This window comes from Haemaphysalis longicornis, unplaced genomic scaffold, assembly GCF_048455015.1.
Source record: "Haemaphysalis longicornis isolate Haplotype H1 unplaced genomic scaffold, Haemaphysalis longicornis Haplotype H1 scaffold_4, whole genome shotgun sequence".
Lineage (NCBI taxonomy): Eukaryota > Metazoa > Arthropoda > Arachnida > Ixodida > Ixodidae > Haemaphysalis > Haemaphysalis longicornis.
Window position 1 is genome coordinate 47,824,935 of NW_027526361.1, and position 17,777 is coordinate 47,842,711.

The 17,777-nt window shown below is 47.1% G+C and overlaps 1 protein-coding gene across 2 annotated transcripts; it reads right to left on the reverse strand.

The window, feature by feature from the left end:
* Positions 1-868: 868 nt before the first annotated feature.
* Positions 869-10,572, reverse strand: LOC144178648 (putative ammonium transporter 3). Of its 2 annotated transcripts, none has more exons than XM_077706654.1 (7): positions 10,307-10,572; positions 8,232-8,554; positions 7,236-7,307; positions 5,976-6,035; positions 4,330-4,406; positions 2,836-3,155; positions 869-2,006 (listed from the first exon to the last, which is right to left on the reverse strand). In XM_077706654.1, the coding sequence occupies exons 1-7, from the start codon at positions 10,535-10,537 to the stop codon at positions 1,941-1,943; spliced, it is 1,149 nt and encodes a 382-aa protein (XP_077562780.1). In that variant the 5' UTR covers positions 10,538-10,572; the 3' UTR covers positions 869-1,940. The 2 variants fall into 2 exon arrangements, with proteins under 2 accessions (XP_077562780.1, XP_077562779.1); XM_077706653.1 differs by having other exon boundaries at positions 873-2,123; positions 10,307-10,568.
* Positions 10,573-17,777: the final 7,205 nt, after the last annotated feature.

A 17,777-nucleotide genomic window follows, 5' to 3' on the forward strand; every position in this document is an offset into this window, starting at 1 on the left:
CGAAGTGCAAGGAGAACGCGTTTACCAACCAGGCTGGTTTACAAGAAAAATATAAATACTAGCCCGGTAGTTATGCAGACGGCAACAACACCTTCGATTAGAGGCGTCTCTACAGTTCGAGCGGCTTGTAAATTCGAACAGACGCGTTGGGTACGACGTGAATTTGAGTCCGGACGCGGGTCACAGGAAGTAACTCGCATAAAGAGGGCTATTGTGTAGATCGGGCGTCGATGGAAATCTTGCGAAATGCCGATCAAAGTTGCGCGGTGCCTCCGCCTCGCAGGCTTTATTTGGTCTGTTTTTTGCGTGCGCAGGGTTACGCATTGATTAGTATTGCGTCCAACGGAAAGCAAAAAATGCAGACTTTCGCTCGCTGCTGGCACGTAGACGCTACAAACAATAATGAGTCTTGCAACCAAAATTTTCAATTTCCGGGAAAGTGGGCATGCCGTGGCAACCTGCCCACTTTTCACTCTGCGATGTTCGCAGCGACAATATCGTTGCTGGCTTACCGCAGAATAGGGTTACGTCAACGCTGACTTATACTGACAGGAAATCGGTGCATTTTTGTCGTTATCTGAGCACAATGCTGCAAATGTACTAAAGGGTAAGTGCAAGCATTAAGAAACCAGCATTTCATGTGTAGTGCCCGATTTTTCCATTAATGGATGCGATAGAATTGGCACGAGTTCCGTTTTGTCTGCTGGTTCACTTCCCTAGACGCCAACTGAAATATTGCTGGAGTGTTGTAAGCCACCATATCCGATGAACTGGTCCTACTTTCCCCTCCTATCGTAATTTTACCTACTAGAAAGAATAAAATGGGCGCTAAAGAGACGAAAACGAAGTAGACACAAAGAACACATACAGGCGCCAACTTCCAAGTGTTTATTCAAGAAACCCACGCTTACTTATACTCAGGCCAAAGGCACAGATAAAATTCAAAATTTCTGCCAGGGGTTAACAGTTGCTGACGGCTCACAGATAAAATAGTAACAGCAATTGACATGTCGGCGCACACGCGCACAACTGATATTACCGACACGTAACCAACACGACTGACGCACGCTCTAAACATTGAGAATTAAACACTATCTTCAATTAAAGACAGCTCTTTATCACTAAGTGCTAGTGACGGCGTGCTGACGCAGTCATCCCCCGCTTTTTGATGAAGTATGCCTCGGCAATCTCCCTTTCCGTCTTGTTTCCTGCTCTTTTCAAAAAGGTCATCTGGTCCAGGAATGGCGTGCTACCGCACCATGCATGGACAGTAGAAACAATTTCCACATAGACTAGACAATTCCCACATAGGCCGTACCTAGGTTCCCTAGCGGGCAGCGGTTCCTAGGGAACCTGCGGCGGCTAGATAACCTAGCGATTCCCTATCCGCCGCTGCTGGTAGCACCGCTCGCCTCACAAAAAAAGTTAAAAAAAAGGATAAAAAATAATAAAAAATATAAAAAATAGAAAAAAGTCGTATATATAGAAGGAGCGGCTCGGTGGGATATGTCTTCAGGCTTTGTCGTCGGAACGAAACCAAGAGGAGGCAGCGAGCCAAGAAGACGGAGGAAGAACGAGCCGCACGCCTCGAGAAGCGTCGTAACCGTACAGAGAACCAAGCTAGACAATAATATTAACCTTACCTCTCGCTGCGCATACCCAGGCATAGCTGTAGCTTTGAACTGACCAGCGAACTTACACCAATGTTCTGATCATTAACAGTGACAGGAACCTTACCCCATCTTTTTTTTTGTCGCTTTTATGGGAAGCCTTCAACGTGGAACTGTCACATCCAGGGTTAAAGATGAAAAATATACAATTCGGCAATTCCACCTTTCGCGAAAAAATCCCGAATGGGCTTACATTGCGCATATGCACCAAATGACGACGCAAGGAGAGTAACAGCCGGCCACCAGTCGCATGCGTTCAGTTTTATTAGTTCACCCTCTGAGTATCTCCACCTTGCTCTCAAACGCCCGTAGCTGCCGGCCGGTGCGGTAGTGTTCCTGCAGTGCGCGCAAGAAAGGAGAGTTGTAGTCGTGCTCGATGTCGTGGTCCACCAGGTCTGGTCCCAGAATCTCCTGCTCAGCACTCATCCGCAGTCCGATCGTGTACTTGATCAGCTGCAACCAAGCAAGGAAGACGACAGAAAAGAAAGGTGCGCACGAAATTATACTAAAGTGCCGCTTAACTTGCGCTCTCAGTAAAACGCTGAGATAGACTGAAATAAAAAAAAAGTGAACAGGCTGAAAGATCGGCATTCGCACGCGCTTAACTGAAGGTGACTCTCGATGCAAGCGTAACAGATTTTCACTGATTTAGAACGCACGCCTACCTTACATTGGTATGCTGCAAATTCTGTGCCGTATTCATAGATCAAATGAATCTCACGGGTAAATTTTATTCGAGGGCCCTAGTTCTTTGTTTTCATTTGTGAACATACGGAACAACTTGTTGAAAAAACGCGTCTTCCCTTATCTCCATAACTGCCTCGTAAAAACTTAAAGATCTTTGTGGATCTGCTCACCACGCTTTTTTTTACGCATAAACCCCAACAGCTCGCACAAAATTCCGGCTAATAAACGGGGAGCTATATAAATTTCCGAGATTCGCAAGTGCCCCCGGCGCGAGGCGTATCCAGAATATCGAGGAAGTGCCTACCACACAGCATCCACGCAGAAACTTGGAGAACCACAACAAGCACGATCGTTATGCGATCACTGTGTTATGCTTGCAAGCTCCATTCCCGATGACCAGAGCGAGCAGTGTACGTACGCAGAATCCTACATCAGTACCGCTATCCGGCTTCTTTGCTGAACGCGATACTATACGTACCAGCAGCAGCACCACCGAGGCGCCGACGGCCCACGCTATGATGAAGCCAGCGGCGACTGCCTGCACGGCCAGCAGGCTGGCGTCCCCTCCGGCGGCCAGGAGGCCCGACCGGCCGTGCGTGTAATCGAGCAGGGAGTCGCGCTCGGGGAAGAGGCCGATGGCCAGCAGGCCCCAGAGGCCGCAGACGCCGTGCGAGGCGAACGTCTCCGTCGGGTCGTCCACGCGCAGCCTGTCGAGAAGCGGGATGAACGCCAGGACCAGGAGGGCTGCCACCGCCCCGACCACCAGCGCTGCCCAGGGGCGGAAGATGGGAGCGCCTCCTGTGGTACGGGCGGCCACAGTCAGGGGTTTATGCAGAATTTCGATTTAGGGGGGGGGGGGGGGGGTGTCGGTGAGATGTTTGGGGGGGGGGGGGGGGTGTTGTGTAAATCCCTAGGCAGGGTGCTTGTCGTTGCGGAATCTTTTTGGGGGGGTGTCGAAGTTTTGGGGGGGTGTTGGGGGGGTGTTAGGGGGGTGTGTATAAATCCCTGGCCACAGTGACCCATGAGAGGCCTCAATCTTGACACGCTACAACAGTTGGCTTAAGGGATAAGGTGGCATACAGTGTCTGCGCAAGCTGAGCATGCTTTGTGGGTCGTGGTTTTGTGTGAGTGTCCTCACTGTACAATTCCAAGACTGGCCATGACGGCTTCTTTGCGTCTACGCTCGAGCATCACACCAAGAGACGTTCTTGGTCCGTGGGCCTCTGATGTGGCGTTGTGCGCAACGAAAGCGCTGCAGTGATTTTTACGGTGGAGTGGCCTTACGAAGATGCTGTACACTCTAAAAAACTGTATAGGCCGTACAAGTGGGCCCCAGTTTTTCCCTATCTTTTTAATTTTTACCTTTTAGTGAGTGAACTTCACGTAATCTTCACATTTATGTGACGTAGCAAATCAGGCAGATCGCCAAGCTGACCTCGTGAGTGGATAAAAGCATTTCTCCCTCCCTCCCTCCCTCCCTCCTTCCCTCCCTCCCTCCCTCCCTCCCTCCCTCCCTCCCTCCCTCCCTCACACACACACACACACACACACACACACACACACACACACACACACACACACACACGCACACACACACGCACACGCGCACGCACACACACACACATGCGCAAGCACACACACACACACACACACACACACACACACACGCGCGCGCGCACACGCACACGTGCACGAACACGCACGCACGCACACAGTGTGTGTTGACGTTACGCAGAATCATAGCTCTAATAGCTCGAGCCAGAATTTCGAACGGCTGGAACAAAAAAAAAAAGCCACACACTTGTCTCCTTTCCATTAACGCAAAAAAAAAAAGACATAAACTCATTCATACAAAAACTTTGGCCAGCCGACCAGGTTTGCATTATGTAGAGTACGCGGCAGAATATGAATGTTGGCGCTGGCTGTAGTTGCCGCATACATGGGCCTAACCACCATAAAATGTACACCATACCTGAAATGGCCACGAGGGAGCCCATGACTGTGTTCATAAGCCACGAGACGTCATGTTGGCCTTTCTTCAAAATGAAACTGAAAAAAGAAAAACCACACATTAACAATATCAATACAGGAAAGATCTTTGTATATTTTCCATAACGCTGGGTGCGCCAATATGAGTGAAAAATAGTCAGAAACGACAAACAACCCGGTATTCGGAAGGCCTGCGAAGCCTGCCCTGCATTCAAAGCGTTAATATAAATATCGAAATATCGTGCAGGAAAAGTCCGACCATCGTGCTGTACGGATGTCGAAAAATACTGCGAAACCCAATTTCAATTATTTTGGCCCTTAAGTTAGTGCACCGAAATATGTGCTGGTTATATCCGTTTACCCCGCGGTAAAGTGTTCTATTTCAGTTCCTAAGTGCCCATTTACAAACTCTTATAGCCTCCCCGAGGTATATTTACAAATTTTAAATACTATAAACGCCAATGAAAGTTTTAAATATCAGTGAAAAAAAAAAGACGTCGGATGTATCGAACCAGGGAGAGAGTAAACACACTTGGCCTTGGGTTATCAACGCTGCGTAATGTTACTAGCAAATCGACCACCTCGACTGTCTCTCGCCGGACTGTGCAGATAACCCTTACCACCAGCTCACCTATGGGCATGCTGTCAACGTTACTAGAAATGTTGCTTTCTGTGTTAGCTACGGTTCGCATATAGGCGTCCCAAACCGACCGTGCACTTCTCCGCAGACAATCCAAACTTCTGTTTACATGTGTGAACCTCCTGCCCTAGTTGAACCGTGAAACTGCCCGTGGACTACTGAGGATTTGTAAATAAAATAGGCATAACAAAGCCACGTGGCGGAGGCGCTGCATCATGTACACGCACTTATTTTAACACAAAAGTGTTTTATTCCGGTATACACAAATATTTCACTGACGTCATATTCGTCACGGAAATGACGCCAGTACAACGAAGCAAGAGGCCTGTAAAAGATGCACCCCTGCACACAGGGTCTTCTTGCGGGGAAGCAACCTTTAGAACTAACAAGTACGTTGTACTTAGGGTTGTTCCTTTTCGGGTTTTGTATTTTAACACGAAAGTGTTTTATGCCGCGATACAACAAGATATTACTGACGTCATATCCTTTACGAAAATTACGCCAGTACACCTTTGCCGAAGCGACCCGCCAGCAGGACGTCGCTCGCCAAGCACCCCCACAACACAGTTGCCAACCCGCAAATTATGCTCAGCTGCAGATTTCGCTGCACATTTCACTTTCGTGTTTTACCGATTCCTATGACCGAGGAATCAACCACAGTTTTTTTTTTTTTAATTTTATTTCTTTAAGTACCGTAAGGGTCCACGTAGGCCTTACATAGGGGGGGGGGTGAGTTGAAAGCCAACGAACCCTACAATATTGGCAAAAAAAAAGAAATCACTTCGTTGTTGGGGCAGCACCGAACGCTCAAAAAGCCCGCAAACCTCTGTGTTGGTTCATGCGTTTATTTCTTGCTCCAACTGAGCAAGCAAGCGCCTAACGCGACCAACCTCATAGACATCCCGTTCAAAAAGCCCGCAAACTTCTGTGTTGGTTCATGCGTTTATTTTTTGCGCCAACTGAGCAAGCAAGCCCCTAACGCGACAAACCTCATAGACATTCCGACGAAGCCTCCAGTCATGGATGCCAGGATTGTTGTCACTGACGCCCTGCAGCAAGGAAGGAAGGAAGGATATAAAAAGAAGGCAGGAACGTTAACATGGCTCCTAGTTTTGCTATCCTGCACTTGAAAAAGGGAGAATGGGCAAGAAAGAGAAGGCAGAAAACGGGAGAAAGGTTGGAGCAAATCGTAAACAGCTACGCCCAACGCTAAGACCCAAACGTTCAAGTTCAGTGTTTTTCAATGGAGTCTTTCGTTCTATAGTCGTCGGAAAATTCAGATTTTGAACAGTAAGCGACGCAGCAAGCGTCTACCATCACAACCAGGATGGTCTGCGACCATAATAATTGTTCAGGTAATAATTATGTCAGGACCTTCGTAGTAGCCTTAGGATTCAGTTATCGGTGGAAACAATTACAGTAAAAGCTCGTTAATTCGAACTCCAAGGTGCACCATTTCAGTTCGAATTAACGAAAGTGCGAACTAACAAAAGTGAAGCACAACAGCCGTACAATGCGACTGTGGAGCTGTAGAGCATATCGGCAATCGAATGCTCGAAAAATGCCGCGACTGAAACCTACCTTTTATGCTTGAAGGCGATATCCAGCACTTCTTTCCTCTAACAAGCGAATATAGCGGAAGGCCTACTTTTCGCGTACTCCCAAACTGATTAGACGGGTAGTATTCCATCCGGTCATTACTTCCGAGCGATAGCCGCACTGGTGCTTCGTCCGCCAGCTCCTCGTGGTCACTGGCAGCGACGGGTTCTACGCTTCTGACCCCAGAAATGATGCCATTTGTCAAAACACCCCACACCCTGAACACGTGTCCGCATCTTCGTAGTCCGCAAAAGACTCCTTCCGAAACCTCCGCTCTGGGAATTTTTGATTGCTTTTACCCGATTTAACTTCTATCTGTATTTTTCTCTCCGTTCCACAGGCTACGCAGACTCGCGTGTAGGAAGCAGGGCAGTTTCTCTGGCCGTGGGCCAGGGCCCAAGCTTCCGGCGTGGTGGCGCGTAGCTTGAGTTATCCATGGCTGAGGCAACGCGCGATCGAATTAACGGGCTTTTCGCTACATTGGCTTCTATGGGGACTTGGCTGGACCAACTCGTACAATTCAAATTTTACACAAATTCAAAGTGTAGAGTCTTGTTCTCATAAAAGAATACGCACAACCTAGGTCTATCGATACAAGCTTCATGTCGAGGAGCGTCGAAGTAACTACACTCTTCAACTGGCACCCTTACCTCGCCGAATATTTCCACTTGTTTCGCACTATTCCCATTGTGCTTCCAGCGCTGAAGCCAAGCCATCCCCACCTGTGTTGAACAACAAAGACGAGAATAAAGCACGGAATGTAAGCTTGCTGAGGCAAATTTTAAACCAGGTTGAGAGTTTTGGGGAAACAAAATATCGACGCGGGTTTCGCCTTTGTCACAATGACACGGGTTTTACCCTACCGCTATTTCGCATTTGAATAGCATTGGTACAAGCTCTAAGCGGTGCTTTATAAATAAAAATTGGGCTCTGCTATTTCTTAGCATTAACTCAAGGTCACGTATTCCATGTGTCTTTTGTTTTCATCGCTTTTTTTTAAATATCCCAGTCGCAATTAGTCCTTGCTCTGTTGCCATCGTGAATTCTCATGATGAATTTTCCGACACTTGCCTTATCTGTATCTCGCAATTTACGTTTATATCATTTGTGTGTATTTTATGCCATATCTATAAACTCTAGGCATATTGCCAAGTGCACTTCAACACCTCGTTACCGTCGCGTTATTATTTTACGGCTCTAATTAAAGCACTGCATCGCTTTCCTTTGCCGACGCTTCTTCCTCAGAATATTGGATTTAACATTACCGTTTTCATTCGCCTTTAGAAAACTTTGGTGTTTAAAAATGTCCCAAAGAATAATTTTCAAAACTCTCCTGTGAAAGGAAGAAGGCGGGCACCGTCATTATTGGTTTAGTGGTAGAAATCAAACCTGGCGCGAATGCCCAATACGATGTCACAAACAAGCCTTTTTCTGGGCATTTACAATCCACGTTGAGCGAGTCACCGATACAGAGCGCAGTCGGGTTGCCCCATCCTTCAAGGCGCAGAGAAAAGGGTGCCCATACGGGAGCAATACGGGTAATTAACCACTCTCAGCGGGGATGAAACTTCAAGGTGATCGGCTCAAGACTTCTAAAACTGAATCAAGGGTTTAAGCGGGTGCACGGTGATGCTGGGATGCCCCACCAGAGCATGAACAGCCCCAGCAGGGCGTTGGTGGGGTTCCCGAGGGGCAGCGGCGCAGTTCCCGCGTCGTAGCGTCCCAGCCGGGGCCCCAGCACCACGGCCGCGACGAGGCCCACGCACCCTCCCAGCAGGTGCACCACGCCCGAGCCGCCGATGTCGACGGCGCCCATGCGGGCCAGGAAGCCACCGCGGTTCCACAGCCAGCCGGCCGGCACGCAGTACACCACGGTGGCGAGCATCGAAAAGAGGCAGTACGAGGTGAACCGGGTGCGCTCGGCCATGGCGCCCGACACCAGCGTCGTTGAGGTGGTGGCGTACGCCAGCTGCGTGTTCGCCAGAACGTGAACGCATCGAGGATAGTGGTAGTAAGGGTGTCCAGTGTGGCGGGAGAAGCGATCCGGTTATATTTCAACAGCAACAACAAAAAAATTGGCTCCAATCCACGCTGTGAAGGTGGTTGGAAAGCAAAGCTTTAAACGACACCCACAATTGCCCATGTGACGACACTTGAATTCACACACGTGGCTTTACAAAGTGTGAACACAGAGATTCTGCCAGCCGTTATCTAGAATTCGCGGGGGCGGCGTCCCGAACGCAGAAGCAGCGTCGGCCATGGCCGGGCTAGAGTGGCGGACGCCGCCGCTGTGGCCCGGCCGTGAGTCGGGAGAAAGAAAACGGAGAGGAACGCCTTTCAAAGGGTGAGACAGCGGAACCTAGCCATCTTGATGTGCTAGCTTGGGGCTGAACGACCGCCCGACAAAAGCGCAAACACCGAAACAATTCGGTATGTGAGCTTAGTGATTCCCATTTATACTGATTTTGACTAGTTAGTTTAGTAAGTTTGAGAATTTCGAGAAAGCTGAGGGAACTTTTATAATCACTATTTATCAGAACCAGTGGCTACTTTCGCCTTTTGCAATACCTCTTAAAACACAACCGAATTGGTATTCACCTGTTTAGAAAACTGAGCCCATTCGCGGCAAGCAGTGCGCAAAAGGTAGCGTTTCTCTGGCGGACAGATGTCTGTATGTGGTTTGTACATTTTGTTTTCCCACCCTGCAAACCAATCCTTAACGGATGTTTGCCGTACTACAACTTCATTCTGTCGAGTGCAGGTTACCCTGGAGGTAGAGGTGCTGTCTAACAAGTTAATCAAGCTGTGTGAAGGCAGCGCGCAATGGACGCTAAGCGGCACCAAAATAGGCCCAAAACAAACGTCGCTAAAACTGACGACAAAGCAGTACCGCCGATGCCGCCACGAGAGAGCAGGCACTTCCGCGCGGGGAACGTTGGGTAAATTTGCCGCACCATCTCTAGTGTGCTCCGGTATTGAAACATTCCCCCCTCGCCCTCCCCCCGCCGCCGCCTCCGCCGAATTGGGAGTTTGTTGTCCCGCTCGCCACTTAAGAACCGTTGGCTGGTAGAGGTAGAAAGGTTTGCTTTAAAATAAATATCGACATGAATCTAAGTGGACGTTTTTGCTTTTGTTTTCTGGATAGTCTTACGCTGCTCCAAGTGGAGACCGTCTACGTACCGTCTGCAGATAGTTGGACTCTCAATCTCCGTCTTTCATTTTCTCCACATATCTTAGAAAGGGACACGTGGAGAATGTGAAATTACGCGAAAACTTCACATGAAAACTCTGTACGTGTGTGCTTGCGCATGTGGGTGTCTGTGAAAACGAAGAGATAAAGAGAACACTTCCCTCCTGCATCACAAATGAGATGCATTCTTCTGCATGATTTAGGACAAATACTGCAGAAATCGTTAGGAGTCAGCATCATCATCTAGTGACGTTCAACCGCCGCAGGGCACTCACTTTTCTTTTTCTAACTCTTTCTTGCCCCTACATTGTTTGCCCCTACGTTTCATTTCGTCCCTCGAGCTAGTTCATAGCCTCCCAGTGCTTCTCGTAACGTCCTTATCATCCCTTTTCTTGCCTTATGCCCCACAAAAATGCGATCAGATGTCTCTGAATGTTACAATGAATGAATTTTCAGATAACACTAGGTTGCTCTGTGCAAGGTTGGCAAAGCTCCCAAATGCGCAGCGGCGGGACGCAGGTGTGGAACAACCTGAAACACGAAGCGCGAATAGCGCTGCCCCATGTTGCTCTCGTTGGCGCTGGTGAAAAACTGGCCCATGCTGAAGAACGGGTTCTTCATCGGGTCGAAGCCGATGCCGTAGCCGCAGACCCAGAACACGAAACCCCCGAACAGCACCGTGGTGGCGTTCTTCACCAGGATGTTGACCTCGTTCTTGCGCGACACGAAGCCTGACTCTAGAAGTCCATAGCCTGCAAGCATTGGTGAATCACTGGGCGTGGGACTCAGTTGGATACATGCCTTTTTTACTGTCATTTTTGAAATATTAACCATTTTGCTATGGTAGACTACCTAAGTAATCAAGGCTAAGGCGGGGGCTAGTTGGTTATACATCTTCTTGAACCGCGCTGTATTAAAACTTCAACAGGCAAGGGAAGAACACACAACGACGGGACGAAGCACGAACTAACATAAATAAATCAGTTGTTAGTTCGCGCTTCGTCCCGTCCTTGTGTGTTCTTCCCTTTATTGTTGAAGGTTTAATACAGCGCGGTTCAAGAAGATACCTAAGTAATATTTCGCCATTTCTAAAAAAAGAAAACTCTGCCTGCATCTCGTCCGGAAAAATAAATGTGATTGAAACAGACGCAAATAAAGGCTTCGCAGCTTGCCTCCGTTCAAAAATTTAATAAACGCAACAAGGTTGCGCGCCTAAGCTGTGCATCTTGCTTAGTGAGTAAGCGCCATAATTTTCGCGAACGCAATATGTTTCATGAGAGCATAGGCACAGCGCACTCTCTGCTCTGTGTATAATTTTGGTTCAGCTGACATGGACGCTCAAAGGTGGCAGCTGCTCTCATTAATGATGTGCTACGTCGAGAATCTCCATCGTTTGGCAAACACTCGTTTCCTTCGCCAGCGCTTTTCATTATTGGCCCCTGCGAAGCGTGCATCACCGCACTAAGACCCTTGCTGAGGTGAAGCTGCTTTTGTAAGAACAGGGGAATGCAGCTGATGGATGCAACTCGGCAGAGGGAAGCGGAAGCGTGTTCCCTGTCCACTCCTCTTGTCACATCCATGTGCTGTTTTTACGTTTTAAGGTCGTGTACCAACCAGCCCGCTGACGCACTGTGTTACAAAAAAAAAATACTTCACGATATAACGACTCGAAACCACGACTCTAGCTGGGCAACCCACTCGTCTTTTATAAGAGTGGTCAGGATTAGAAGAATGTCAGGTCTAACGAACAATTTAAGCGAAAGAATACCTAGGCCTCGGCTTACATAAAAAGTCGTTTAAAGACTCGCTGCATATGAAAGCAGAAACACGTAATAGCAAAATATTCCAAAGTAAGGGAATAAAGTTGGTGGGTGCCTTTAACATTACACAGTTTTTTTTTTTTGCTTTTTCTGAAAAAATTACTGCGCGAGTTACAGAAGCTCGTAACAAAGCAAGATGCAACATGTAAATTATTTCGCTAAGATGCACTATAACATTTCTTGGAAATTTTTAATGGTACAATAACCCCGCCTGCGTGTGATTCAGCGATGTCAAATGAGCTTTAATCTTTTCAGTAAAAAACAAAAGGAGAGATTGACGGCACTAAGGTTCCAGCGGAGCTTGTTTGGTGACTGTACTGCAAATGTAAATGCTTTTTTTCTCTGACTCGCCCAAATAAGTGGTGGCATCATGTTTTTCATTGATCCAAACTGCGTTCAAAATGCCACCAGGACTCTCCAAGCGGGTAGAAGCAATTCAACATCGCATGCGGTTGAATGTCGCGTACACGCGCAACTTCATCTTTAAGGTGAAACGAATTGCGTCGCCACTCTGCCCACACTGCGATGTGCGAGAAACCCTCCAGCACGTGGTCTGTGAAAGTGCTCGATTTAGTGCGCAAAGAGTGTTCCTCGCAGTGTCTTTGTGACTGTCACTTTCCGTGGACATTCAACTAAGGGGCGTTTTAGGACCGTGGGCATCTCACAAGCGTGCTTTACAGGCTACAAAAGTGCTGATAGAGTACCTGCAACACACAGGTGTAGACCAGTTTTTGTGAACAAGTCAACGTCTCTGTGCGCATCAAGTTGTTCAACATCATCGCCATCATCTTCATCATGTCATCAACTGGCGTAGCAAGTTAGGCATTTTAGCCCGGCTAACATCGCCAGACTTCATTAAAGATCGTTCCCTCTCTCTCTCTACGATGGCAAGTAAATCCAAAAGTTCCCTCTGAGCATCGCATCAAATTCCACCAAGGTGACATCAAAAAAAAAAAAAAAACTTTCCCGACAAACACTTTCCTGGCAAGAGTGGAAACAGCGGGAACAAAACTGTTCAGCATCTGGACCCGCTTACCAGACTGCATGGTGAAGATAAGAAAAGAGCTGGTCAAGATCCACACCACATCGTTCGCGTCCTCCTTGTTATCGAAGTTGGTCTCGTTACGAGCCATGAGCGCCTACCACCTGCCTCACGGAGCAACACAGACGCTGTAAAGGAGCCCCGGGCGTCTTGTATCGCCACTCTATGCGCCCGATCACGTGCCCTCTCCTCAAATTGATTCGAAGCGCGCTCAGCCAGGAAAACGATCGGGTTTCCTCCTCAGCCGCAAAGAGGCTGCTAAAGCGGTTACGGTATGCGAATCGCGTCGATGCAGCAGAGTTTCAAACGCTTACGTCTACTTGGTTCCTTGAGGAGTTGTACGGCAACAACGTGCATCCTATGTTGCGGTACGTGAGTTTGGACAACTCAAAGAATTTACACATCGCCTGCCCTCTCAATGGTACACAGCTGCACAGGCATTTGTACTGCTCATACGGCATGTGATATTTATGAATTCAGGAAGCCTAATTTGGGGGTAATCAGGGCTACTGATAAATGGGGAATAGTTGAGCCACTTGATATTTTTGGGTGACATCATCTTTTTCCGTCACACCATTCAGGAGTTACATGGAGTGTTTAGGTAATTGTATTCGGGGAGCTTAGTTATATTATACTCAGGGTTAAAAATAAATACAAGAAATCACAAGTTATGTTTACTACACCTGCGAAGGAACGCTTTTTCTAGGTACGCAACGAAAAACTTAAAGTAAGCGATCGTACCTACATATATCTTGAGCACGTTATTATATCCGGGAACAAGTTAAGAACGGCAATAGCTCATGTACGGTATCACTGCGCCTAAGCGACGGACCCAGATGTTAAAGAGCGCGCGCGTTTTGAAAGGACATTGCCATGAATGCGTGATATCGTCTGCCTTTTCTCGCGTAGTTTGTTTGTCGTCGCTGAAGTAATTTATAAGCATATTAAGTCCAAAAAATAAAGAAAACGGCTCGTGCCATGTTCAAAATATTCCCAGTAACGCACTACTTCCGCCGCACGTAGTAACAACCAGCTGTGGGGATGAGACACAGCCGGATGTTACTCCGGCTGTGCCTCATCACAGCCGTTGTCGTTCGTAAGTTGTACCCGGGTATAGTACTGGCTCAATACATAGAAAGGAAATTCAACGCAGAATAAGTATGGGATTGGCTGCGTTAACTTAGGACTCTGAAATCGTACGCAGTAAGGTACACCTGTCAATAAAAAGATTGAGATACAACCAATGTGTACTTCCGGTGATAACATACGTAAGGGAGACTTTGCGCCTCACTAGGTGTCTTAAAATGAGGCTTAGGTCGACCGAACGAGGCAGAGAAAGAATGCTAGGGATGACAGTTAAGCAGAAGAAAACTGCGTCGTGGATTGGCGAACGAACTCGAGGCGAAGATATTCTCACTCAAATTAAGCACAAAGAATTGGGCTAGGCAGGTCATGTAATACAAATGATGGACCCACCGTGGCGGTTTAGTGGCTGAGGCGCTTTGCTGCTGAGCCCAAGGATGCGGGTTCGATTCCCGGTCGCGGCGGCCGCTTTTCTGATGGAGGTGAAAAGCGAAAACGCCCGTGTGTCGAGATATCGGCGCAGGTTGAGGATCCCCAGGTGATCGAGACTAATACGGAGCCCTCCACTGCGGCGCGCCTCATAACCCAGGCGTAGATGTGGCGTTTTAAACCCTATAAGTTGAACACGAATGATGGACTCGTTTTGGGTTGGACCATCCGTCCGACTGAATGGCCGTCACGCTGGCCTCACCCCGCGGCGCAACATTCACCAGCGAGCCAGTCCGCCCTGCGCGGGTGTACGCACCATACCACTGTAGCCTGAAACACCTACATCGTCGGTGGCCGCAACATCGGCAGAAGCGAACTTCGCTGTCAGTAGCTAGCGGTACTGACAGTGAATTCTTACTAATTGTTACTGATTCACTCACTCCTTTGTTTCGAACGCGACCAGTGAAGGGATGAATAATCAGTTGTTTGCCTTTTTTCTCAGTTCTTTTTTTTATCACATGACGTACAAGCTTACCACAGGCCATTTCCTTGTACTGCAGTTAGGCCAAACCGATAACCACAATTTTATTGCTACTCGCAATAAAAACAAACCGTAAAACGTTTTATACTTATCTGTTTCTGTCTGAGAAGCAGTCCAAATTATGATTTACTTCTGTATTAAATCTTTAAACGGGGCACCTCTTGCGAGACAGTGGCTACTGCAAATTCATGGCGCTAAAGAATAGTTTTGTGCGTTAAAGGCTCGCGAAATTCCTCGGCTCGTTTTGGGTAATGGCGACCAAAAACGTGTAATTGGTGACCTTCGTGCAAACAAAAGTTGCAAACTTTTGATGTAATATTTGCAGCCAACAGCTTTCCAGGCGAGTACGTCGCTGCGTTGCAGCCAATCACAAAAAAAGCATGGTCTTTATGGTCTTTAGGCGTCACACATGTGGTATCTTTGTGGAAGACATGAAAAAAAAACAAATTTTGTGAAGCCGCTTCGCCGTTGTACGAATCATGAAAAAAAAAAAAACGGAACAGCGCGAACGAAACAGGACAGAGTAACAGGAATACGTAGAACACAAATGGGCGCTGACTACGAACTGTTTATTTTTCGAGCCTACAAGCAAATTTACACCAAAAACAGAACAGCAAGTTTCTAAAATGAGAAGATACGGACGGAAAAACAAACAATTATCAAGTTATTGATTACAAGAACTTGTCTAAGAATTACCCGCCGCGGTGGCTCAGTGGCTAAGGCGTTGCGCTGCTGAGCACGAGGTCGCGGGTTCGATTCCCGGCCGCGGCGGCCGCTTTTCTGATGGAGGCGAAAAGCAAAAACGCCCGTGTGTACGAGATTTCGGCGCACGTTAAAGATCCCCAGGTGGTCAAAATTAATCCGGAGCCCTCCACTACGGCGCGCCTCATCGCCTGCGCTGCGTCGGCGCGTTAAACCCTTCAATCACTCAATTGACAAAAATTGATGGTGCGCTTGTGCATTTGTTATTCGCTCTTTTAATGTAATATTTTAAATGTAATAAGCGTCTATTATCTCCCTCCCGGTTTTATCTGAAGCTCGCTTAAGGAACCTCTTTTTTTCCGGTAGTGGCTGACAGCCAGTACTGGTTGTTTTGCTTGCGATGCTCCGCGTTTTTCATGAACATGAACCAACTAACTCGCACCAGAGTCCCGCTACGTCGTACGAAGTCTTCCTTCTTTCGTATTTCGCGCTCACTCACCACGTTCTCTGCTGTTACTGGCTTCTCCTGTCGTCTGCTCCGCCTGCGCCTGTCAACCACTGGATACCGGTTCACAAGTCTCAAAATTTCGAATGCAAGCACAACCATTTCGTCAGCCGAAAGCTCGTGAAATAGATGTGAGCTGAAAGCCAATTGAAAGAGAGAGAGAATAGTCTTTAATGATACTGGTGAGGTTAGCCTGGCCAATGAGAAAACCCTTTTGGTCAGTATGACAAATTCACTGAAAATTCGAGAAGTCAGAAATAGGGCCCAAAACTATGTCCAGCAAATGATAGGGACACGGCAGCACCCGCCTCACTGCTCAATTTGTATAGTGCTCCTGTAGCTAGTCATTAATGTATGGACCGGCACTTCCTTTTTTTGCGCACCACTTGCTCCTTAAAATGTTGGGTTGGTTTGCAGTCTACAAAAAAAGAAAAAAAAGAAGAAGCGGTCTATGGTCTTGCTTTCACTATTCCTTAAAACAGGAGTATGGTGTTGAAGAAAGCAGTTCGAAGCTACAGAAAAAGAAAACACAGGGTTAAATAATTCTACACTAATTAACATTGGTTGTTTGTTTGGTACTAATAAATCAACGGCACGTGCACCCACTCTGGGGGATTGGCCAAGTCAGATTTAATAAAAAGGTTAAGGAATAAAACTAGAGAGAGAATAAACATCTTTAATTTCGAGCTTAATGAACTGAGGAGAATGTGAGGGACGTGATGTTAACAATTTTGAGAACCCAAAAAAATCGAAATAACTATAGCATACTGAAGTAAAAACCGATATTACACGTACCAGAAAAAGAAAGTATGAGACGTGTTTTATTAACAGGGTAAACGACCTGATTCCGAAATAAATGCGTGAAGGGCACGACAAATATCCCCGTGGCAGAAACCTAAACCCGACGCCCCAAATGACAGTAAATTCGAAACAGGCAAGGAAAGACCCAGGCGCCGGAGGGGAACCTCCAGGTATCGATTAACATGGCGTCCGAAAGTCATCTTCTTCGTTGTTTTTCTTCATCTGTCTACCTATGGCTACTCTTGATCAGTTCTGTTTTTCATGTGGGTTATTTCTTTATGTCCGACGTAATACAATGCAACATATTTCCCCCTGCAGTTTTGTTGACAGCCAAGCAATGTTTATTCTGGCGTTGCTTGAAGGCGGCCATTCAGCACCTCTTTTCTTCTTTCTGCCCGGAGGCAATTTGGGCGTACTTGTCCTTTGATGACACGGATAACCAGAGATGACGCCGACGTTCGCCTTTTCTTCTATTCTTTATATATATATATATATATATATATATATATATATATATATATATATATATATATATATATATATATATATATATATATATATATATATAGGCAGTAAAAGAAACTTCTCGAGGAGCCAGAAGAAATAGTTGAGAAACTGGAAGACGCACTATTAAAAACAAAAACAGTGGTTTACTGACGTTTCGACTGGAGGACCAGTCTTCATCTTCGACTGGAGGACAAGACTGGTCCTCCAGTCGAAACGTCAGTAAACCACTGTTTTTGTTTTTAATCGTGCGTCTTCCATTTTCTCAACTATATATATACAGTCAAACCCGACTATATCGAACCCGTTTACATCGAATTATCCTCTATATCGAACTATTTCTGCGCACGGAATGTATTCCATGAGAATGTATAGCAAAAATTACGCTTACATCGAACAGAAATAGCAGCAACTACCGATATATCGAACGCCAGCGGCGCAAAAGTGCCCCCCCCAAGTTGGCTTTCCCTCGCGGCAGAGGAGAAACTCGCCGACACACCCTCGAAAAGTGCACGAGGGTGCTGCTTTGGGCCTGTTGGTATGACATGACGGAATCTTGAAGCGCTAGGACACAG